The 26,309-nt window shown below is 35.5% G+C and overlaps 1 protein-coding gene across 1 annotated transcript in view; it reads right to left on the bottom strand.

Annotated features, from left to right (window-relative positions):
- Positions 1 to 1,866: 1,866 nt before the first annotated feature.
- The window catches only part of LOC137021451 (testis-expressed protein 264 homolog), a 66,084-nt gene continuing 41,641 nt past the window's right edge, over positions 1,867 to 26,309 (bottom strand). Inside the window, exons 3-4 of the mRNA XM_067387898.1 lie at positions 13,748 to 13,916; positions 1,867 to 4,020 (exon numbers count right to left, since the gene is read on the bottom strand). Of these exons, the coding sequence (XP_067243999.1) occupies positions 3,728 to 4,020; positions 13,748 to 13,916 (462 nt within the window). The 3' untranslated portion in view covers positions 1,867 to 3,727. The remainder of the gene's footprint in view (positions 4,021 to 13,747; positions 13,917 to 26,309) is intronic.

Consider the following 26,309-nt stretch of genomic DNA (forward strand, 5'->3'; position numbering starts at 1 on the left):
TGGCCCGGTTTCACAGTCAGGGCTTAGACTAAGCCAAGATTAGGCCTTAGATCAATTAGGGCATAGAAAGAAAAAAAAAAACATTCATCAAGATGGTGCGCATCTTGAGACAAAACAATGGCACTGACATTTTAAGTCAGTGCAAGTTGCTTTAGCTCAAACATGCATTTTAAGCCTCATTTCCACCGAAATTAACCATAACAATTTGTCCCAGGAACTTTTTTCCCCCAGACCTGTTGCTGTCTGATTTTCCATCGCGGTCTAAAGTACCGTGAAGAAGAGTCCGTTGACGTAGGACTGTGCGCGACTTTCCAGTTCCCACTGGATTTCGTCCTCCACATATAGGCACGTCGTCGTTCCATCGGTTGTATTTTTAAAACTTTATTGTTGATTCGATTAGTGAACAACTCTTACTGCTCGCACCATAACAGACTTTTAAAAAATGGTGGTTGAAATAAAATGAGTCAACCAATCAAAATACTGCGAGAACTCAACCAATCAGCATGTTCAGCACCCAAGACTCACCTCTGAAAGTTACTGAACGTTTGACAAAGTACTGCCTCGCGAGAGGGGACTTTTTGAGGGGGGAATTTTTACCCAGAACTTTTTTTAGACCCTGGTTCCTGCGGTGGAAACACACAGAGTACCACCCCAAAGTCCCTAGTTCCTGAGGAAAGTTCCTGCGGTGGAAACAGCTGGGACTAGCCTAAGCCTTGTCTGTGAAACCGGGGGACTACTTTTAAAGTTGCCATGAAACAGAAGTGGTGTTAGTCTTTTCTTCCCTATATTGTGAATTATATCTGAGTGAAAGTTTCTCAAACAAGAAAAAACTTGACTTGATTTCGTCCAGGGGGAATTGATTGAATGGTTGTGGTTTGCTATTGGTCGATCTCATGTGAGTGACAGGTTGCCCCGCCCTCGTGCCGCTAAACATCATCAGAGAAGAGATGTTGCTGCAAGAGGGAGGGGGAGTTATTTTGATTAAAGATTACGAGGGCACATGAATAAAAAAAAAAGATGTGCACGGATAAATCATTTATATTAAATACTTGAACATTCCATTACAAACAAAAAAACGAGAACTGTAAGTTTTGATTTTATGGTGACCTGAATATGTTGTTGTCATATGGTAAAGTCAAACACCACCTCCAACAAGAAGTGGGAGTATTTTATACTCTTGTCCATGTCTGTGCGCTTTTGAAACTTCTAAGATGTCTCAAGAGGCAGCGTCGTGATGTATTATTTTCAATTAGTGCCTCTAGTATCGATGACACTTTGAAGTTGACTGTGTACATATACACTTCAATGTGCAGACACAACACAAATCGATCTCTTGGGAGACCAGACAATTGTTTTGAGTTTAAAGAAAACAAAGAAAGCAGTATCAGACATAATACAGAGAGAGATTTAGAGTAGTTTGTGTCTGTCGGGAAGGCAATAAAGAAACAAGACATCAAAGATCTGAAGTTTATTGAAACGGATTGATTTTTAGTTATTTGTCACTATAGGGCAAATAACCAAGGCTGTTTCTCAGGGCCTAAAACTATTAAAAATATATATATTTTTAATTGAAATGAAAAAACAAGAAAATCCCGCACACTATCAACTTGCAAAACAGTAAACATGTTCTTTATTAGCAACGTTTCGATCGTGTGATCATCAGGCAACAACAATGTATTTTAACTGAAATGAAAAATAATAAAAAATTAAATCTTAAAAACCATGAAAATAAAATAAGAAAAATAAGTTTAAACTGAAATAAAAGTTCAAGTTGAAATACTTAAGTTACTTAAACTAAAAATATATAATTTAAAGATAAAGAGAATTATTGAAAAAACAAACTAATAAAAATGACAAAAATGGCACATACAATTACTAAAACTAAAAGGAAAATGTAAAAATAAAGGATAATTCAAAATATAAATAATAATATAACAGTATATGAATTATACTAAAATAACACTGGCAGTACTATGAGCAAGTATAACATGCAATACACCACCAAAAGTGTAGATTTATGAAGAAAGACAAACAGTTCTTTCTGTTAATTCTGTTTATTAAGTTGCTCAACAACTAGCAAAACAAATCATTAAGAATTTGAATCAGATATAGATATGAAATATTATAAACTTTATCTAAACTAACAATATATCAAGTTTGTCCTGACGTTTGTGTGAACTCGCACAACCTGGAACTAAACGGAAACATTTTCAAGGATAAACATTCAAGATATCAACTGTAATTCAAAAAGTCTATAGTGAGTAACACCTGGAAATGTATCAATATTTGACATATAGAAAATACCAATGCATTAGTTAAAAAATATTTTACACTAATCAAGTGTAATTTGTAAACTCAGTGGAAAATCAAGTATATGCAAATACAATTTATATGATAAAATATGATCATATAATTATGTGCTCCAAACACCTGTAATTGCAGACAACAAACAAGTCTGCTGCATTTGTCTCCTGAGTGAGGAAATGTTATCTGTCAGTTTCTGGTGAAAATAAAGACTTAGTTCGTCTATGAACATATGGCTTTGATGAATCAATATTCAAGTCACAGAACTCTTCACTTTTGGGAGTTTCTTTGGGCACAAATTAGTAATTACTGAAGGAAGAAGACAGAATGTGAGGATAGAGAATAACAAATTAGACTCAAATAATTGAAAGCTGAACATTACATAGATTCATATGAATAATCACTAACATCAATGTCATTTTAACTACAGTCATTAGGAACTTATGACCAACACCAAACAAACAAGCAACAGATTCACTAATGAAATACTAATGAGGATGCACTAAATAAAATTATGAAGATGCTTTCAAGAAATTCAGGTTACCTGGTTCAATTTGTTTGTCTACAGACACAATTCTGTACCTGCGGATTCCCTTCGCAATAGAAAACAATTCTTACTAAACAACTTGTCAATTTATCAATAGAATGACTATTTTAACATGTTTTTCCACACAAATACATCATACCACTTAAAGAGATAGTTCACCCAAAAATGAAAATTATTTCATTTACTCAACCTCATTATTTTTTGCTGTAGATCATTTTTTTTGAAGAACAATTTCAACAGTTCATAGTTGTCAATTAAAAAGGTAAAAAAAAAAAAAAAATCACCATAAAAGTGCACTATATTCCAAGTCTTCTGGAGCCATACTACAGTTTTAAATGAGAAACAGACCAAAATAAAGCAGTTATTCACTGATAATGAACATAATTTTAACCAAAACATCATTCATTTTTTTCAGAGGGCAAGATTATCTTATTCCTCACACAATCCTATATCAAATGGCTTCAGAAGACTTAGAATCAGTGTTGGTATTGTTAGCTTAAACTATTAAAAATAGTTTGTTAATTGAAATAAAGCTGAAAAAATATGAATATTTGCTGAAACATTTATGAAAGTATAAACTAAAATTAAAAATGAAAATTTAAAAATAAAACATTCAAAATATTAATAAATACTATGATGGTATATAAATAATACTAAAATAACACTGCTTGGAATAGAGTAAACAAGTCATATGGACCACATTTATGGAGCTTTTTGGATTTTGAAAGCTGTTAAGAGCATGTAAAGATTCTACAAAAAGTAATTCAGCTTTTGAAACTACAAGAACAATGACCGAATTTTCATTTTTGGGTGAACTATCCCTTTAAAACCAACTATATTCACTTCTCTCACATTTCCCTCTTTCCATTCACTCTCTCACTCTTCCTCAACCAACATCTCTCTGTCTTGGCCCTGCAGGTTGTTTTTGTCACTTCCTGTGAAGGGTGGAGGTGTGTGGTCACACCTGTCCGTCCTGTCCGGGTCGAGGTCCAGCTCCTCAAAGGAAGAAACGCTGGAGGTGTCGCTTCTCTCCACATGCTCAAAGTCCCAGTGTCGGTCTCTGTCTCCGTGCGAGTGCGTTCGGGTGGTGGACGGGGCAGGTGAGGTGTCCCGGCTGTCCGAGGGGGGCAGGCGGCTCACGGAACTGCACTCGCTGTGGGAATCAGCACCTGTGTGTTTACATGCCCACACCAAACACAAAAGGTGATTAATTTCGCCATAGTGTCGCAGTAAGCAAGCAGCACCTCCGCAAATGAAAGAGTCTCCTGTATGGCTAGCATACAAAAGCTCGAATAACATCTTATCATTTCCAAGTAAAAAAGAGACTCGATCTCTTCTGTTTAATCAGCCATTCCAGGTTGTTTCTGCACTGGTGCTACTTGCTAATTAGCAGTTGTGTGTGTGTTTGTGGAAAAGAGATCAAGGGTGTTTGGAGAACTGCATGTGTTGGCATAGGAGTGTGTGAACAAAAGCCTTTGCAGATAACTAGATTGTCCGTTCAAATCTAGCTGCTATACAGTTGCAGCCCTTTTAGTTGTTTTTAGCATTAATTACTGGTGGTTGTTTACTGAACCATTTCAAAAAAGCTCAGCATCCCTCACTTCCCTCCTTCAATGCATTTTTTACTTGCTTTATCTAATTATTAAGAATACAACAAGTTAATGTGGTAAATCTTTAGACTCATTTTACTTTTCAGAACACCCTAGAAACCACACAGCAACATGCAAAAAACACCCTGAAAAACATCTTAAAAACACATAGAAACATGGTGGACTCACTCAATATTTTCTTTACACATGTAAAATATAGAGAGTTAGCAAATATTAAAGGGGACCTATTATGCCCCTCTTCACAATGTATGTCCCCAGAATGTGTCTGTTAAGTTTCAGCTCAAAATACCCCACAGATCATTTATTATATGAGCAAAAACACACAGTTTTTGTGTGTGTCCCTTTAAATGCAAATGAGCTGCTGCTCCCGGCCCCCTTTCCAGAAGAGGACGGAGCTTTAACAGCTCACGCTTCTGTTGCTCAACAACAAAGCTGGAGAATCTCGCGCAGCCAAAATTATGATTGTCAGTAACAGTGTTCAGCCTTACATTGTTCAACACTGATGGAGAGACTCAAGATGAAGTTACAACTTTTAGAATGCATCTGGACGTTTCTGAATGGTTAGTGGATACATTTATGTAGTTGATCGACTAGCATGTGCCGTCATGTTAATCTTTTGTGCAAAATTTGTGTTGAATTGACCCTTGTTTGTGAAGCAGTCCGGTGTAAAATGACAGCATGACAACAATGCTCTACAACAACAACTCTTCTCTAAAGCAGCCCAACATTGCCTCACCCCTTTGTTGTGTGTTCTCGGGGGCAGGGTTTATGTAAATTTTGGGGTTTGTGATGTCACCAACCTGGGAAGAAGCTTGTTGTAGTCCCTACCAGACATTTGTATTAGTCCTGTAGCAATTTCTGTACAAGAAAATATCTCCCTTTGCATTGAACTTTGAGTGTTGTAACTTTGCAGATGTTGTTTATGCTGAAACAGCAATATTACACACTAACTAAAGTTTTAAAAAAAGTGCTAACTTTACTGAGCTCTCCTTGCCACTGTTCTATAGATTCGGCAGCAATATCAATACCACGATTAGTTTTAACAGTATGTAACCACCGTATATCGACATGAAATATTAATTCAAAATCACCTACGTGCACAATAGCTTCATATTTATACCTGTGAATGATTTGACGCGCTACCAGGGTGCATGATGAAGGGAACGTCTGCCAATTCCACCAAGTGGTTAAAATGTATAATTTGTATTCATTAAAATTACTTATAACATTTAAAAACAGACATATTCAAATTCCAAAGCTTGTCAGTCTTGCCAACAGGAACTAACAAGCTTTGGAATTTGAACATGTATGCATTTAAATGTTAAACAAAGTCATTGTAATGAATACAAATTATACGTTTTAACGACTTGATGGAATTGGCAGACGTTCCCTTCATCATGCGTCGTGATAGTGCGTCAAATCATTCACAGGTATAAATATGAAGCTATTGTGCACGTAGTTGATTATTCATTAATATTTAATGTCGATATACAATGTTTACATACTTAAAACTAATCATGGTATTAATATCTTTGTAAGACTGTCGACTTTATAGAACAGTGGCAAGGACAACTAACTTTACTGAGCTCTGAGAGCCTCCTAGTGGTCGGAAGCATTTCCGTTGTGTTGTGAACTTATGTTTGCTTTTATAATTTCGTTGTGTTGTGCACTACTGGGCCACAGTAGATATTTAACCCAAAAAATGAAAATTTGATGTTTATCTGCTTATCTGCATCCAAGATGCCTTGAGCATCCGGTTAGTGAGGTCAGAAAACGCATTCTGATGACAGAAATGATGTCTTGCACTTTGCTTCAATGAGTGCGAGACATCACTTTCGTTGTCAGAGCGCATTCAGACCTCACTAACCGGATGCGCAGGGCATTTGGACATAGTGGTGTATTAGAGGTAAAAAATTATACAAACACTGTTAACACATCGTTTCGTGTCTTAGGACATCAATGTGTCGTCACGAGCCACAGGGTTTAATTTGGATTTGTCTGTGCATGTTTTTTTTTTTTACTCTTATAGATGGTGTTCCCATTGCCATGCATTATACGACTGTCAGACAGCAACGGTTAGTTAAAAATCATCATTTGTGTTCTACTGAAGAAACAAAGTCACCTACATCTTGGATGCGCTGGGGGTAAGCAGATAAACATCAAATTTTCATTTTTGGGTGAACTATCCCTTTAAGACAGGAAGCAAAATGGTTTGTAGCTATTTAATTAATCTTCTGTATCACGAGTTTTAGACACACACACACAGTAAATGACAGTATGAGAGAGGACAGACAGACTAACAGATTGAGAGAGGTGAGTTTCACTGAGATGTGCGTGCGCTCATGCTGCTTGTGAAGGAGACCCCGCACTCTCACACTCAGCGTGTCGGAGTGACAAACGTGTCAGGACCACCTGAGTCTCAGCTTTTTTTCTGCTTGTGTCAGTGCTTCTAAGATGAAGGGATGTTTTGTGTGTCTATTAGATGACCGTTCACTTAGTGTTTATCTGCCTCCTGCTCTTCCTGTCAACGTGGCATTTTTGTAAGTAGGGACGGACAGACTAGATGAAAGGGGGATAGTGAGGGATGGCAGGGAAGTGAGTGTGTGAAAGAGAGAGAAATAAAGATGAAGAGATTGATAGCGTCGGAGAGAGAGAACAAAGTGTCCTTCATATGCCATCAGCATGCATAGCGGAGGCCACGGGAAACTAACATTTTATAGTTTTTTTTCAATAACTCACAAACTACTACAAAGGAACCTGCAGTCTTTTGGTATTTGTTTATATGTGCATTTACACATTTATATGTGCCAACAGTAATTGTACAATTAAAATATTTACATTTAGAAAAACTTGAATTTAAAGCACCCCTATTATGCTATTTTAAAAAATTCCTAATTTTGTTTCAGAGGTCTCCTACAATAGTTTACATGCATCCAAGGTCAAAAAAAGACTTTAAATTTCTCATAATATACGCATCACCTCTTTTGCCAAAGAGTCTGAAAATGGTTTGTTTGAACAATAAACCCCTCCTTTCTGCGAGCCTACTCTGCTCTGATTGGTCAGAGGGCCCAGTCTGATTAATCTACAGCTTACAGCGTGAGACAGAAAGGAAACATGTTAATTTTTCGGTAAATATGAGCTTGAGTCCTCATCCTTTTTAAGTGCATGCAAAGTGGATTCACAGCGCTGAAAACAGCGTCTTCTCGACATGTCGATAACACAAAGCAGACTCTTCCAGTCTCAGCTACAACTACAGTGTTTGAGGGCAGGTTAAAGTAGACGTCATTCACTGGTAGCCAATGAAGGCCATAGGCGTACATTATGCAAATTTGCTGCATTTTTACATATGTATGTAAAAAGAAGTAAGAATGGAATTGCCAACGACTCATTTTGGCAGTTAAGAATCAATTCTTTCATTTAGGAAACAATTTGTTTATTTGTTGTGAACTTTGATCTTTAAAACTTTGTAGACATTTTACATTCACAAACAGCTATATTACACACTGCATGAAAAGTAATATTAAAAAAAAGCATAATAGGGGCACTTTAATGTTCTGAGGTGAAATGAATTAGGCTCATCTCTTTTAAAATTTTGTTTACCATCGTTTTCTGCAGAAAATGGCATTAACTGCACCATGCAAATAATGCTGAGTTTTGTGAATATGCGCAATCTATATAATGAGCCTAATTTACATAGAATGGATGGATGTTTTCACTAAAAAGAAAGTCAATGACTTAATTTAAATATTTACAACAGAATTATTTCTGCATATTTAGTGTTTAGTGAATTTGGTGTTCGGGTCAACTGAAACAAACTGGAAAAACAAAATACATTAATGCACTGTAACTTATCTAAATATCATATTTTATATCATTAGCCTCATAGCATAATTGCCTAAGTCATTTTTTGGCCAAATTGTGATATCTGCCTTTGAAATATGATCTGGACAATTATGCTATGAGGCTAACGATATTAAAAATTGCTTAAAATTGTTTTTACCTTTATATGGTCCTAATTCTTTTAGCAGTCTGGAAAAAAATACTTTTAAAGCATACATTTTAAGAGTGTGAGAAAATCAAATATTATCTAATAAAATAACATTAAAAATTGTAATAATATTTGATATTAAAAATCGCTTAAAATAGTTTTAAGTCACCTTTATATGGTAATTCTAATTCTTTTAACGATCAGGAATAATATGAGCCCTTGGGTTCTTGAAAGGCGCAACTTAAATAAAAAAGTATTATTATTATTTTTTAAAGCACACATTATAAGTAATGCATTTTAATGATTTGAAATATGCTAGATCTTTTCATTAAAATATAGTGATTAGGTGATAATTCAAGGACAGTTTTCAATTATGAAATAATGTTGATTACTTAAAGGTTTTCGACTAAATCTTTCAATTTAGTCATGCAATTTTTATTTTATAACTAGCGATACAGTTACTCTGACCTCACAAAATCTGCTACCAGAGACCAGAGATAATTATTCATGTTAACCAACAGTCGTTAGTTAAAATAGGTAGTAATTTGGATTCAAAGGCATCCAAACAGAAAAGAAGAACAGATTTGAACAATTGCAAGAATGGTCAAAATGAAAACCAATTTGTATATCTCAAATTTGTTTTTGTCACAAAGTAATGCAATCACATCTTTTTCTCAAGCAAAGCGAGAACCTTAGTGAGTTTATGCTACTGGTGATTACTCTTTTGTGTTTAAAGACATGTAAGGTGTTACAATTGCCCTTGGTTTCCCATATGTGACGGCACTCCACCCACACAGCCCACACACAGGCCCTGCCATTTAAAGCACATTTCAGTGCAATATGCCACTTTGACAAAATTCATTTTGTAGCCGTTTCGTGAACAGCATCTTTCACCAGCGAACAGATGTTGAATGCTTAAATCTGAGCAGCGAGGTCAGCTTCACACCACTTCAGCAAAAACACAGCCATTTCTTCAGCATGACAACTAAAACATCACTTGACAACATCATTTGCGATATCCGCTTAGAAATGCGGAGCTGACACAGCGCTGAAAGATGACATTAAGTTATGTTTTTTTTTTTTGTGAATTATTACAATTTAACTCAATCTTCAAAATGAGATGATAGTGCATATTAATAATTAAATGGTCAGTCATTTCTGACTTTACAACTGCAGTGAAACATCCCAGGCAATTTCAAAACACAGCGCAGACATCTGCTCGGAGACAACCAGAAGTACTTCAAAATCAAGGACTAGAAAATCTGTTGTCTTCTGTTCACATCTGTTCTCTGCACTTTGTGTCACTACAGGCAGACTTCTGCTCATTAAAAGTTGAAAACCATTTCAAAAAAAAAAAAAAAAAAAAAAAAAAAGTGTCATTTTTTTTTCTTCAGAATACTGTGCGCTAATCATAAGGACATGTTTATTTAGGTACTAAGAAGACAGTTAGACAAAACTGACAGAAATAAAACTGTAAAAGCCATTTTCCATTTCAAAATTCCAGACTCAAATTTGGAATTTGCAAAAACTCAAAAGCCTCTATGTAGATTTTCAGACCATAACATAAATGGCTCATGCAGCATTATTTTCAGCATTACATTTGGTATATAGTACATTCATCGGTAAATATTCTTATTCATTGGTGTTCTCAAATTGATAACATGTGCTTACATGATAAGAAGAAAACGCTTTATAACCTGCATTATAATCCCTTCCGACACATCGTTTGATACTGTACTCATGGTTTGATGCTGAATGATCACCAGACTGCAAAGATTACAGTCTGATTTAGATGATTGTTTGCTCCTTTATCTGTTGTTGGTTTGAGTGGCACACGCACATTCAAATAGCGAAGTTCAAAAGAGACTCGCTTATGGTAAAAGACAAAGCGCTTTGTGTAATGAAAATGTGCACCTTGAATTTATTCAGTTGGGTTTGACATATTTTCATATTTCTATATGGAAAATAAAGTCAAATCAGGGTTACTGCTTTAGCCTCTTTCACACATACAGTATTTATTGGTAAATTATCATTTAGAGATCATGTGTAAACAGAACTTTTATTAAAAAATACTGGAAAAACAATTCTGGCAATTTCCCGGTTTGAGAAGTTGTAACATTACCAGTAAATTACCGGTATGATGCTGTGTGTGAACAAAGAATGAAGATCACAGATATGAGCATGTTTGCTTTGGGCCAATCATAAAGCTCTGTTGGAGCGGTTTACGGTAAGTTACGTTGCTTTTAACTGTTTTTCTCTATGTAAACGTGCGTTAGATGGACGTCAGTCCATTACACCTCGTGCTCGAGACTGTCCTCTTTTTCATTCATCAGTGCTGCGACTCTGCAGTTACTATTGTGTCCTATAACTGCAGTACTATAGTAGTAACTATAATGTGTCTCGTGTTTTTACGAACAAAATCGCGTTCTGTGTGATTATCCCCTTACGGCCGCCACTCAGAAGTAAAAAAAAGTAACTAAAATTAAACTAAAGTGCTTCTCCTCATCCAGGTGGCTGAAGAAAACAGCTCAGCGTTTAAAGGTCAGTTTCAATGATTGGCATCACAGAGTTTACCGGTATTTTGATACTGGTGCATGAATGATATCTAACTGGTAAAAAGATGGAACGCAACTGCTTGTGTAAACAGCACATTTGTCATTCTGGTGGAATAACTGTATACTTTTTTTGTCCAAAAAATGAACAATTGGTGTTAAAAACCACATTGGACCTCATAGTCTTTCACTGAATGAGAAAAAAAAAAAAGACAATTTGACGACAAACTGATGACAAATTTTCCTTTAACTTATTCCTAAAATACTTATAGAAACAGTATTTGATGTTGCTTTTATAATAAGCCAATATTGAAAATATATTTGTAACACATTATAATAAGTTTTCTTCACAGTGGCATGAAAAAGTATGTGAACCCCTTGCAGAATCTGTGAAAATGAGAATTATTTTAATAAAATAAGAGGGATAATAAAAAATGCATGTTATTTTTTTGTTTAGGACTGTCCTGAGTAAGATTTTTTACATAAAAGATGTTTGCATTTAGTTCACAAGACAAAACAATAGCTGAATTTATTAAAATAACCCCATTCATAAGTATGTGAACCATTGATTCTCAATACTGTGTGTGGTTACCTGATGATCCATGACTGTTTTTATGTTTTGTGATGGTTGTTCATGAGTCTCTTGTTTGTCCTGAGCAGTTAAACTGAGCTCTGTTCTTCAGAAAAATCCTCCAGCTCCTGCAGATTCATCAGTTTTCAAGCAGTTTTGCATATTTTAACCCTTTCCAGCAGTGGCTGTATGAGTTTGAGATTTATCTTTTCACACTGAGGACAATTGAGGGACTCAAACTCAACTATTAAAAAAGGTTCAAACATTCACTGATGCTCCAGAAGGAAACACGATGCATTAAGAGCCGAGGGGTGAAAACTTCTGAATTCAAATATCAAGGTAAATTGTACTTAATTTTTCTGCAGGGAAACATACAGGTATCTTCTGTTGGTTCCGAAGGGCAATACTAAATGAAAAACAATGATATTTGAACAAAATAAGAAAAATTGTGACATCTTCATCCTGTTCAAAAGTTTTCACACCCGACTCTTAATGCATCGTGTTTCCTTCTGGAGCATCAGTGAATGTTTGAACCTTTTTTAATAGTTTGAGTCCCTCAGTTGTCCTCAGAAAACACAGATCTGCTGAAAGTCACTGCTGGAAAGGGTTCAAATATGCAAAAATGCTTGAAAACTGATGAATCTGCAGGAGCTGGAGGATTTTTCTGAAGAACAGAGCTCAGTTTAACTGCTCAGGACAAACAAGAGACTCATGAACAACCATCACAAAACATAAAAACAGTCGTGGATCATCAGGTAACCACACACAGTATTGAGAATCAATGGTTCACATACTTATGAATGGGGTTATTTTAATCAATTCAGCTATTGTTTTGTCTTGTGAACTAAATGCAAACATCTTTTATGTAAAAAATCTTACTCAGGACAGTCCTAAACAAAAAAATAACATGCATTTTTTATTATCCCTCTTATTTTATTAAAATAATTCTCATTTTCACAGATTCTGCAAGGGGTTCACATACTTTTTCATGCCACTGTAGTTAACGCATTAACATGAACTAACAATAAGCGATATTTTTTTACAGCATTTATTAACCTTATACCTAATAAAAATGTTCAAGTTAGTTCACTGTGTATTAACTATTGTTAACAAATACAACTTTTGATCTTAATGAATTAGTAAATGCTGAGATTAACATTAACTAAGATTAATAAATGCTGTAGAACTATTGTTCATTGTTAGTTCTTGTTAACTAATTTAGCCAACTAATGTTAATGAATTAAACCTCATTGTGAAGTGTTACCAATATATTTAGCAATGTTTATTATTAATAAAGAGATTTATAGTGCATGTTCAACATGATTTCTGATTCAGACCAAAGTTACAAGCCAACTAGCAACTAACTTTGTTCTAGTTTTGAGGGTCTGATCTCCCGCTGGAAGATCAAACGTGCATTTGAACAGGACAGTAGGAATGAGACATGCTGTAAAACATATTCAATTTAGTAGTACATTAAGACCCAATAAACCAGCAGGCTTCAAATTTGTCCTTTAATCTTCCATCTTCTCTGCTTTAATCTTCTTCCTCTATCATATATTATAGTTATTATAATGTGTTTGTTTCAAGGTAACAGACTAACAGGTGGAACAGGCATCACTAGGACTCACACATGCCGTCCAGGACAGCTGGTGTGGACAACACACCCCTCACAAACAGCTCTCCCGTGTTTCATATTTGCTCGGCGGTACCTCTGGGCTTTGGTCTAACCAGGGCAATACGCCATTCACGCACACAGATTGTGTCTCATTATCACTAGAGCAGGTGTAGGCGAGTTCAGCCAGTATGACACGTCCATATCAAAACTCCATCAGGTGGTGGTTAATGCCTATTAAAAGACTTTCATGCAAAATGTCAACCACGGAAATACACTCGTCGCACTAAATCTGAACTTGTTAAATTGACAATAGGCTACTATTAGTGCTCAACTGACAGGGGGAGGGTTAAAAATCCTGGCTGGGAGCCAAAAAGTTTGTACTAACGTCATGGTTAAACTATGTTTGGTATCTTACATGTCAGTTAGACTGTCTCTTCCTGTCTAAATGGGCAGTTCTTAGTCAAAATACGTGTGCAGAAGTCTTTGCTAAACTTCTATTCAGTGTACAGTGAGTTACTGTAGATAAAAAAGCATCAATAAGAAAACATTCATTAGTATACCTGTGATGTCCGTCCTCCTGTCCTCTTCGGACTCATTTCCCAGTAACCATCTTTGGGCCTCTCTAACTTCAGGAACATAGAAATCACCCTGCCGAGCCAACGGTGTCATATAGTGGATCATCCCCCCTCGGTAGATCTCTAGAAATGGATGCGCACACAATTTCCTTTCCTAAGAGACACACAGACAGAATGATAAAAGAAAAAGAATAAACGTCTTCGAATAAAAGTTCTTTCAATCCAACCACTTCATAAGACAAAAACTCCAAAGGAGAATGATCCCAGCACTTTTCAACCTGAAAGACACAAAAGTTTGGAATATTTTTGTGTGTTCAAGAAATTAATACTTTTATTCAGCAAGGACAAACTTCAAAAGTGACAGCAGAATCTAAGAATCCTGTGAAAAATGTATATCACGGTTATCATGGTTTTTATAAAAAATATGAATCAGCACAACTGTTTTTAACATTGATAGCAATAATAAATGTTTCTTGAGCAGCAAATCAGCATATTAGAATGATTTCTGAAGGATCATGTGACACTGAAGACTGGAGTAATGATGCTGAAAATTCAGCTCTATCATCGATCTAAACCATCCATCCATCCATCCATGCAAACAACCAACCAACAAACAAACCATCCATCCATACTATATCGACAGCCATATAATAATTTCTACTCTAATTAATATTTCATGTGCATTGATTTATTTTATTTCAGTTCATGCTGGGATGTATTGTGTGATAATGGCTGGCTACCTGTATATTATCAAAAGTAAAGAGAAAGATTGGAAGGGGAGAGAAAGAAAGAGAGAGAGCAAATAAAAGGAAAAGTTGAAAAGCTAAGAACAGGTTATCCATAGACACTAAGATTAAAGAGCTGTGTCCACCCACTGACACTTTTCCTCCTTCCTCTCCTCAGTTTTTACCCTTGTTACTCACTGATTTTAACACTTACTCTGAACACACACAAACACACTCCTCATCAAAGCTAGCAAAGCTTGCTTAATTTCAATCAAACTTAAGGAGCCCCCAACAGAGTTATTAAACCTCCTATTGAGGCAAATCTGTGTGATCTTGTGATCTTTTCATTAAAATCTTACCAGCACTAAATCACACTAATCGAATCATGCATTTTTATACCAGGAATATACAAAAAACAAAAAACAAAAAGAGACTCACTTTGGGATACTGAGTATGGCTGAATTCAGGTTGATTGGGGCACTTTTGCAGTCATTTCAATGGTAAAAAGTATCCCAGTCAACCTGAATTCACCCTACATTGTGGACGTACAACATCAACATCTACCAAATGCAAGAATGTAAAATACATTTGTCAAAGGCATCCTACATGCATTATTTTGATAATTGTATTCTTTCCAAACCCTTAAAAGACCCATTGCTGTGTCGAAACTGTAGCCAGCATGTGTTGCTTTCACTTCAGGCAGGGTGTAGTTAACAGTAGTCAAATGTTACATCAATATTCATTAAGCTGATGAATATTTTAAAGTGAAGTGATGAATATGTAAATCAGAAATGGTTTGAAGCGCAAAAATATAAGATGATTGATCACCAGGTTGGACAGAAATGATATTTGTATAAATTAAGTTTGTAGCAATCACAAACAAAAGTCGGACAACTGCTCCCCTCTAAAAAAAGAGACCATTAGTGGTCTACGTGTACTCAAAGAGTCTGGGACATCAGGGACATCTCTGTTCTTCCACTTTTACTGAATATCTCTCTCACCATCTGTTTCTCACAGACAAAGGCTTTCAACACCTGTATGACACAGTCGGGCTGTAACATCTAATCTACTTCTGATAGATTTCAGTCTATATTGTGACTAAAATTCTCTCTTAAAAGGGTTAGTTCACCCAATAATGAAAATTCTGTCAATAGTTACTCACCCTCATGTCGTTCCAAACCTGTAAGACATTTGTTCATCTTCAGAACACAAATGAAGATTTTTTTAAAACTAAATTAATTAAATTTCTGTCCCTCCATTGACAGCCTACGCAACTACCACTTTCAAGCACCAGAAAGGTAGTAAAGAGATCATCAAAGTAATCCACACTGTAAAAAATGATAATGATTTTAACGGCAACAGACTGTAAAAATGCTATGGTAAAAAACAGTTAATTGGTCTACAGAAAGTTTTCGTACTATATACACTACCGTTCAAAAGTTTGGGGTCAGTAAGATTTTTTAATGTTTTAAAAGAAGTATCTTCTGCTCACCAAGCCTGCATTTATTTCATTAAAAATACAAACAAAAACAGTAATATTGTGAAATATTATTCCAATTTAAAACAGCTGTTTTCTATGTCAATATACAGTAAAGTGTCACTAATTCCTGTGATCAAAGCTGAATTTTCAGCATCATTACTCCAATCTTCAGTGTCACATGATCCTGATCTGATTTGATGATTTGATGCTCAAGAAACATTCATTATTATTATCAATGTTCAAAACAGTTGTGTACAAATTTTTTTTCAAAATTCTTTGATGAATAGAAAGTTCAAAAGAACAGCATTTATTTAAAATAGAATATGTTCTAACATTATAATTGTCTTTACTATAACTTTTGATCAGTTAATAAAAGTATTGATTAATTTTATTTCTATCCCCCAAAAATAAAATTAAAATTCTTACTGACCCCAAACTTTTGAACGGTAGTGTTTAATGTTACAAAAGATTTAGATTTCAGACAAATGCTGTTCTTTTGAACTTTCTATTCATCATAGCATCATGAAATAAAAATGTAAATAACTGTTTTCAACATTGATAATAATCATAAATGTTTCTTGAGAATCAAATCATCATATTAGATTGATTTCTGAAGGATCATGTGACACTGAAGACTGGAGTAATGATGCTGAAAATTCAGCTTTGATCACAGGAGTAAATTACACTTTACTGTATATTGACAGAAAACTGTGAAATAATATTTCACAATATTACTGTTTTTGTTTGTATTTTTAATCAAATAAATGCAGGCTTGGTGAGCAGAAGATACTTCTTTTAAAACATTAAAAAAAACAACAACTTTTGAACGGTAGTGAATAACTAATAGATCTAACGGTACATTTAATATAATTTTACAGTAAAATACCATTAAATTTAAGTTTTCGGAAATGAAAATAAGTCATTTATAATTTACAGTGAAAAACTTCATTGTTGGCATTCCCACAATTCTCTGTGTGACACTTCACATTTGATGTATTTTCGTTGAAATAACTCTTTTCTAATCAATTATTTACATTAGGTTTTATGTTACATCTAATGTTGCTAAATTGTTGTTTATAACATTTTCAAAATTTCTATATATTTGCATTGTTCTTCTCAGCTTGTGGAAAAGCTGCTTGTGATGAACTTTGATTCATCATGTGACTCTCATCACCACTGTTTGGTGGTCAGTGTATTACAAAGGTACAAAACAGACATTCATACTTCAATAGGTTGGTAAATTAACATATCAGTTAATGAAAAAGTTTTTTTTTTTTTTTTTACCGTAAATGTAACTGAATTTTTTTACAGTGTGCAAAATAAATGTATTTAATTATTACAATATAAACCTTTTAATTATACGGTTTTGAACTGTACAACAGACAGTAAATTAAGTGCTGTCCCGTAAAACCTAAAATGTTGTTACCGTAGTTTTATGGTAAAGTTCTAGCAACCACAGCTGCTGTTTTTTTTACCGTAAATTTTACAGGGATTTTTTTTTTTTACAGTGCATGTGACTCCAGTTGATTAACCTCAATTTTATGAAGCAACACGAGTGCTTTGTTTAAGCAAAAAACAATTTAGCACTTTATTTACAAAATAATAATCTCCAACACACGTTCATGCAACATGTGCTCTTGCATCAACACAACACGCATGCATTGTGGTGCTCTCGTGAATGTGCGTGGAGATTAATATTTTGTAAATGAAGTGGTAAATTATGTTTTTTTTTGCACAAACAAATCACTTAAAATTGAGGTTAAACTACTGGAGTCACATGGATTACTTTAATGATGTCTTTACTACCTTTCTGGGGCTTAAAAGTGGTAGTTGCATAGGCTGTCAATGGAGGGACAAAAATATCTCAGATTTCATTAAAAAGATCCTAATTTGTTTTCTGAAGATGAACAAAATACTTACGGGTTTGGGACAACATGAGGGTGAGTAATTAAAGACAGAATTTTCATTTTTGGGTGAACTAACCCTTTCAAATTATAGCTAGCATTAGCATACATTCCGCTCCTACCATTTAACTCTCAAACAAATTCAAAGTCTGAAAAAGCAAAAGGCCTGATCTGAAACCTTGATCTCCCCGCTACAACGCTATTCTACATCTGACAGATGATTGACATTCGCTGCCACAAACAAAGCTGGAGGACTGGGGCTGTAAACAAGGACAGGAGACAGAAGAGACTGGAAGCTGGGGAATTACGTAACGCTATTAATATCCCAATATCATAAACAATGTATCCATGCCATACTGTTTGAGATCCGGTCCCTCAAGACCTGAAAAAGGAAAATGCACAGATGAGCAAGTTTAAACAATGTCTGTTGACTCATTGATTCAAACTCTTAGGTCACGCCGATTGTTTTTGCAAGGATCTAGCTCTACTAATTTATCATTATTAGAGGTTTTGGCTTTTTAAGTCTATAATACAACTTAAAAAGCTCATGCATAATCCATAAGTGTATTGTCCTGGTCTCTCTAGTGGGATTTTGTTATTGGGTTATGGCTGAACTATTGATTCTAGATAATTAACCAGCTCACAGTCTCATGTGACACTACGCAATCAAAATAAAGCTGAAGGGCAAGAAGTTTCATATCCACCATCATCATATAATCAATAGCCTCTCCTTTCATTCCTTTTCATCAAAGAATCAGCCATTGTTCCCATGTTTTACATTTACTAATGCAGACCTATAAAGTTACCGTCCCCTTTCACAGAGGCCTGGGTTTGTATTTGTCTCCAAAGACTTTTCCAGAACTCCTCAATAAGGAGCTGAACCAAACCAAATCAACCTATAAATTCAAAGCCACAAAACTGTCAGAAAATTGGGGAAAAGGACAAAGGTTCGAGATTGTGTACTTATAAAGGAATGAAAGAGCTGCTAATGCCATTAAGAGCTGTGAATTAAATCACTCTTTGAGTTTTTTCTGTATTCTTAATAATTTTATCAAATTCTAAACCTTTATAAAAACGTATTACATTTTGGAGAACTTGAATGGCACTTTTACTTTCAGGAACTTCTGAGCTCTATTGCTGTCAACCCTGTCCTTCTTTAGCATTGCAGGACAAAGCAAAAGTGATTTATAAGAATAGTTCATCACAAAAAAGAAAATTCAGTCATTATTTTAATCACTTCATTCCAAACCGTATTACTTTCTTTCTTTTGCGGAGCACAAAAAGTGAATATTTGAAGAATACCAATATTTGAAAGAATAGTTACTCTTTTCAATATACTTAAAGTGAATGAGAACGGAGTCTGTCAGGCTCCAAAAATGACAAAAACAGCATAAAAGAGTCATTACATTATCATAAAAGTAGTCCATATAACTATTAAGTCATTTAAATTTTTGCCATTGTAGTGCTAAATCTGTATATGACTGAAATTCAACTGTGTTGATTGACATTTCAAGGTGAGACATGGGATATTCCTGTATAAAAACAATGTAGAAAAATGAATTAACGACACAGGAGAATGTAAAAAAATAATAATAAAAAAAATAGAGAAGCAAAAATGTCTCTATCGCAAACTCTAAGTAGAAAAGAAAACAGATGGAGAGGAAAAGAAGAGGGGATGGCTGGGTAAGCCAGAGACGAAGATGAAAAGCTGTCAAAGTTTCTCATCCAAATTCAAGAGGAAAGGTTCTATCTCACACGGCTGTTCTTCTCTGTATATCCTTTTAATTAATGTTCCCTCATATAGATTCAGTCTCGCTAGACTCACAGAGATAGGGAGAGAAAAACAGGGCATGGAAATGCCTTCCGCCTTTTTTCTTCTCAACATTAGCAGAGGATATAATAAGCATGGATTGCCTTTCTACACTGTGAAAAGGATCTTGAACTCTGTGAGTGCTCTGAAATCTGTTTCCAGGCTTTCATTCATTCAAAGAATCACAGTAAGTAATACTGATCGGGATGGAGTAATGGACATAGTCCAAATGAAAATGTGTCAAGTGTGATAGTGCTTTGTTTGATACACACAGAAAGAAACATGATGCACATGTCTCAGAATATAGTACTTAAGAAATAAAAATATCAAATGAGATCTCTCTAATATCTCCACTACTTCCTATAGAAAGGTAAGAGATTAAATGGAGATTGAATCAATTCAATCCTTTTTTTTCTTTCTTTTTTTTTTTTGAGAAACAGAACCTAGTAATCTCATGCCTCAAATGTTGTTACCAATGTCTGCAATCAAAAGTCAAAGATCTCAAAAAGAACTCAAAATTTCTCATCAAATACTTCCATTAAATTCCAATTAAATCTTTTGTAACATTTTAACCCTCTTGTGCTCTGAAAATTGTATTTTTTTTATTATTATTATTTTACTTTTTACTTCATCGGAATGGCATGAAACTTGGTAAAGGTTTAGGCACCTGCTATGTGAACACACACACAAAAAAACTCATGGATTTGAAAAGGTTAAATGGTCCTGAAAAAACACTTGTGCTCCTTGCAGTCAAAAATGAGCACACTGGAAATAAATGGAAGGGGATGAATTTAATCTAGTGATAACTTTTGGTACTGCGGCCAAACAAAATCTTACTGAAGGCTCATTTTTTGAGATATCAAGCTCAAATTTGGAACACAACTTGTTTTAGAGTAAAATGTGTTTGAAAATATACATTTAATATAAAATTGAAAATACTACTTTTGTGCATTTTTCTTAAACTTAAAATTCTGTTTCTTTAAGTTAACTTTTTAAAACTTTTTTCACTTCAGCAATAATTTGCCAAGTGTTTTTTTTGAAAAGAGATTAATTCATGAAAATTAAGTCTGTGCTCTAAAGCATTTAAAATATATGAATAAATTTCATTTTCAGGTGCTCAAAAAGTGAATAAACGGATTATATTACAGCGTATATATAATTTAATACCATAAAATCCCCTAAAAACACAAAATATTAAATAAAAAACATGATCTAACTAAGATATAGTGCATTCATTTCATTGAAATAAAAAAAATGTCATTTTTGACCGACACATGAAGAGCACCAGAGGCTTAAATGTCTTTAAAGTTACTTTTGATCAACTCAATGCATCTTTGCTGAACAAAAGTAACATTTCTTTAAAAAAAAAAAAAAAAAAAATGGTACTAAGGGTTGGGCGGTTTTTCCGATTTTTAAAAAAAAAAAATCACATTTTTTTCAAATTTTTTTCACATTTTTTTTTTTAACTTGGCGGCGTGTTTTTACAATGCCGTTTCATGGGTGAGACTCTGCAAAAGACAAGAGACAAGTGCAACACCATGTGCAACACCTACACATGTCCGCCAAACATAAAAACAATAGGACAAATAGTGCAATGAAATGCAAAAACTTGTAAACCTGTTTGATATTTCGTGTTTGCATGATGGTGATAGGTTGAAAGCTGCTGTTTTCTGTTTTTACAAAGCATTTGCTGTTAATAATAGCATATTACTGGTGTTATTTATTGCTATTTTTGGCTAAGAAATATTTAGCATTTTCTTATATTATTTCTGAGTAGGATGTGTTTAAGATAAGTGTGTACAACATTTGTCTTCATATATCATTCAGGCATACTTCTGCAAAGATATTTAACAAATTAACAGTAAAGCTGGTTCCCTGATTACCGCTAAATCGCCATCACCTGCTTTCAAATGGAGCGGCATTTAATAGACAGAACCGTAGATCACTGACAAGCCAGCGTTCAAATCGCAGATGAATCGCCTTCGATAATGAGCGCGATATTGCGTGGCTTGTCAGTGATTTACGGCTCTGTCTGTTAAATGCCGCTCCATTTGAAAGCAGGTGGTGGCGATTTAGCGGTAATCAGGGAACCGACTTTACTGACGAAATGCGCGTGACAATCTCATGCGATATATCGTGCAGCCCTAATTTACACCATTTTAATCACTTCATGTCCCAGGTGAAAAAAGTACATTTCTATAATATACTTAAGTGCTCTATTTTTGTGCACTAATTTTGTACTTAATATACTAAGAATTCTAATTTAGTACTTCTTAAGATAATCTTAAGAAATTCTAAGTGTACTCAACTGTGCTATTTTGAGACATTGATTGCTATTTTGAAATATGAACTAAAATATACTAATAATATACTATCTCTGTATTTAAAAAATGTATTTAGATACCACTTATAGAACATTTGAACTCATAGTGTGCTACTGTACAAGTGGTAGCTAAATATATTTTTAGTATAGTATATTAAAAGCACATTTTAGTTCATATGTCATGCTCTCTCAAAATAGCACAGTTGAAATTTACTTTTTTTCACCTGGGTGGTGCACTTGTAACTGAACTTGTTTAAACCAGATTGTTAATAAAGAGAATGTTACTTAAATCATATTGTAGTTAATTTTTTAAGGTAACTAGTTAAACTGAAAAAAATAAAATAAATAAATAAAAAAATTCGAAATCGTGAATCGGTCAATCATTCTGAAAAATCGAGATTTTATTTTTTGCCATATCGCCCAGCCCTACCCCAACATTTTGAATGGTAGTCTAAATGAGTCTAAAAAAAGAGGAACCAATACATTTTTTCTCTTGTAGAGCTTGATTGTGCAAACAGATTACCCTTCTCACAGATCACACATTTACCCTGCAGCACTAAAAATGATTAACTAAATAACAAAATGCCATATTGCTCCTTCAAGGTTTCATAGTGATGGACCACTGCCATAAAATATTACCACTATCTACAGTGTCTCTAGGGATGGCACATCTCATGGGAGAATAAAGATAAGATACAGCGAGAGACTCCACGCTATTTACGAAAAGACATGAGTGACAAGGAGAAAAGGCCCCTGTGGTGACTGCTGGAGAAGCCCATCAAATATTTGGCTTGGTGATTGAGTAGCTTTAAGATTGTCTGGGACGTCCCTCCATTGCAATTCAAACTGGCTTTGCATTTCGAAAGATGCTGTTTTTCTTCTGCAAAAGAAATATCGATAGTGCGTACAGGGTATGCTAAAACCACTTATTAAAAATTGCTTTGATAGATACATATCCTTTTTTTTTTTTTTTTTTTTAACAATGGAACAAACTACTCATTCCATGATGCATTTATAGATACAAAAAACTCAAACACAAATAGAAAGTAAAAAAGGAAACAGAAGGTCAATCTGGCCACCACCAACAGAGAATGCCTGTGAGAAATAAAACATTATTGATATATTTATAAAGCTTTATTTCTCTCACCACAGGTTTTCACGTGAGAACGGATGAGTGTTTTCTTTTTTATGGTAAGTTCCTTGCCTGGAGACAAACATCTGATGGAACGTCAGAAGAACACCCCTTTCCAAATATATCCCGCATACTTTCAGAAAAATAAACAGAGGATAAAGAATAAATTTAGGACTAAACAAGACCTCATGACCCAACGTACAAATGTACTGTTTCTAAACACAATTTTCCTGTCACTAGCATCTCACACACACATACACACACCACCATATACTTTGTCTTGGGCAACCACAGTGCATTCATTGTGGGTAGAAAGTGCTACAAAGAGATGAAAGTGCCAAGAACAGCACCAAACCACACATCTATGAAAAAGGTCAGCACATTTCTGAAGTGCTGATTCTGGAACAGTTTATGTCTTTGTTATTAAAATCAATTATGTAGATAGGTGATCCCCTGATCTTCCATATTTCATGGATTTGTTGCCGTTTGAGATGAATAGCTTAATCATGTCTAAACTGCTTTGCACCCTTTCCTCTGTGTAGGAGATTCCCAGTGGTGATATCATCTTAACTTAAAATGTCAAAGATCAATCAGAAAGAAATCTATCAGAGGTCTGAGAGAATAAACAGTTATTAGTTGTGCCTGCTAAGCCTTAAACACAATGTAGATTTGCACAGTAACCTCCAAGCAACTACCCAAAACACACTAGTAACCTGGGGCTAGTTGCACCATCTGTCCGTAACTATGTAATAGGCACTAAGTTACAACTTATGCACTATTAAATATTTTTGAGTTGCACCATTAAACTTAGCTGAAGCGTAACTCTATGTATAAACTAAATATTTACAGAAGCATATGATCAGGTGTAATGGTTGGAATGAAAATTGCAGACTGCAATTCGGCTCACATATTTGAAGGCTGCTATTGGATCATTGATAGTAAATGTCATAGGCTATTATGTAATTACGCATTACTTTACAGAGAGCTTACGACATACTAGCTACGTTCTGCGTTAAGAACAAATGGTGCAACCGATAGAGTATAGAGTTAGTTAAAAACTTAGCTTGCATTTACTAAGCCTCTCAGTGTTGAATTTACAAATATCTGGTGCAACACCAGTAACTTCCTAGCAACTGCCCAAAACACTCTATACTCTTAACAACTGTTCTGAACTCCCTAGTAACCTCCTAGCAACCACCCAGAACACTCTAGTAGAGTAACACTCAAGCAACCGCACAAAACACTAGTAACTTCATTGTAACTGCCAAAACACACTAGTACTCTAACAACTAGGGCTGCACGATTAATCCCATGAGATTGTCATGCGTGTCTCAGCAGTAAAGCCGGTTCTGTGATTAGCGGTAAATGTCCATCACCTGCTTTCAAATGGAGCGGCACTTAACATACAGAGCCGTAGTTCGCAGACAAGCTACGCAATATCGCGTTCATAATCGCAGATGAATCGCCTTCGATTATGAACGCGATATTGCGTAGCTTGTCCGCGAACTACGGCTCTGTATATTAAGTGCCGTTCCATTTGAAAGCAGGTGATGGACATTTACCGCTAATCACAGAACCGGCTTTAATGATGAGACACGCATGACAAACACATGCAATTAATCGTTCAGCCCTACTAACAACCATTCTGAACACCCTAGTAACCTCCTAGCAACTGCCCAATACACATCAGTAATGCTCAAGTAATCACCAAAACAAACTAGTACTCTAGCAACTGCCCAGAACACCCTAGTAAAGTAACACTCAAGCAACCGCCCAAAACACTAGTAACTTCCTAGCAACCACCGAAACACACTAGTACTCTAGCAACTGCCCAAAACACTAGTAACTTCCTAGCAACTGCCAAAACACTTGATACTCTAACAACTGTTCTGAACTCCCTAGTAACCTCCTAGCAACTGCCCAGAACACCTCGGGAAAGCTCAAGCAACCACCAAAACAAACTAATATTCTAGCAACTGCCCAGAACACCATAGTAACCTCCTAGAAATCACCCAGAACACCCTAGCAACCTCCTAGCAACTGCCCAGAACACATCAGTAATGCTCAAGCAACCGCCAAAACACACCAATACTCTAGCAAATGCCCAGAACACCCTAGTAACCTCCTAGCAATTACCCAAAATGCCCTAGTAACCTCCTAGCAATTGCCCAGAACATGTCAGTAATGCTCAAGCAACCACCAAAACACATTAGTACTCTAGCAACTGCTCAGAACACCATAGTAACCTCCTAGCAACCACCCAGAACACTCTAGTAGAGTAACACTCAAGCAACCGCACAAAACACTAGTAACTTCATTGTAACTGCCAAAACACACTAGTACTCTAGCAACTGCCCAGAACACCCTAGTAACCTCTTAGCAACTGCCCAGAACACATCAGTAATGCTCAAGCAACCACCAAAACACACTAGTACTCTAGCAACTGCCCAGAATGCCCTAGTAACCTCCTAGCAACTGCCCAATAAACATCAGTAATGCTCAAGTAATCACCAAAACAAACTAGTACTCTAGCAACTGCCCAGAACAACCTATTAGAGTAACACTCAAGCAACCGCCCAAAACACTAGTAACTTCCTAGCAACCACCGAAACACACTAGTACTCTAGCAACTGCCCAGAACACCCTAGTAACCTCTTAGCAACTGCCCAGAACACATCAGTAATGCTCAAGCAACCACCAAAACACACTAGTACTCTAGCAACTGCCCAGAACACCCTAGTAACCTCTTAGCAACTGCCCAGAACACATCAGTAATGCTCAAGCAACCACCAAAACACACTAGTACTCTAGCAACTGCCCAGAATGCCCTAGTAACCTCCTAGCAACTGCCCGGAAAACCTCAGTAACGCTCAAGCAACCGCCAAAACACTCTAGCAACTGCCAGGAACACCCTAGTAACATCCTAGCAATCACCCAGAACACCCCAGTAACCTCCTAGCAACCACCCAGAATGTTACCCTCAAAACAATTTCAAAACATTGAAAAAAAATAGAAAAGATTTTATTCTATTTTAAGATGTACCATCTCAGAGGATTCAGCATAAACTGATGCTGTCCAGTGGAACTCTTCTCTTCCGACACCTGCTCTTGTCCTCCTCCTTTAATGACAGTAATCAAAAGGATTACGGGGTGGACAACTGTCAGACATCACTG

This window comes from Chanodichthys erythropterus, chromosome 6 (assembly GCF_024489055.1).
Source record: "Chanodichthys erythropterus isolate Z2021 chromosome 6, ASM2448905v1, whole genome shotgun sequence".
NCBI classification, from domain to species: domain Eukaryota; kingdom Metazoa; phylum Chordata; class Actinopteri; order Cypriniformes; family Xenocyprididae; genus Chanodichthys; species Chanodichthys erythropterus.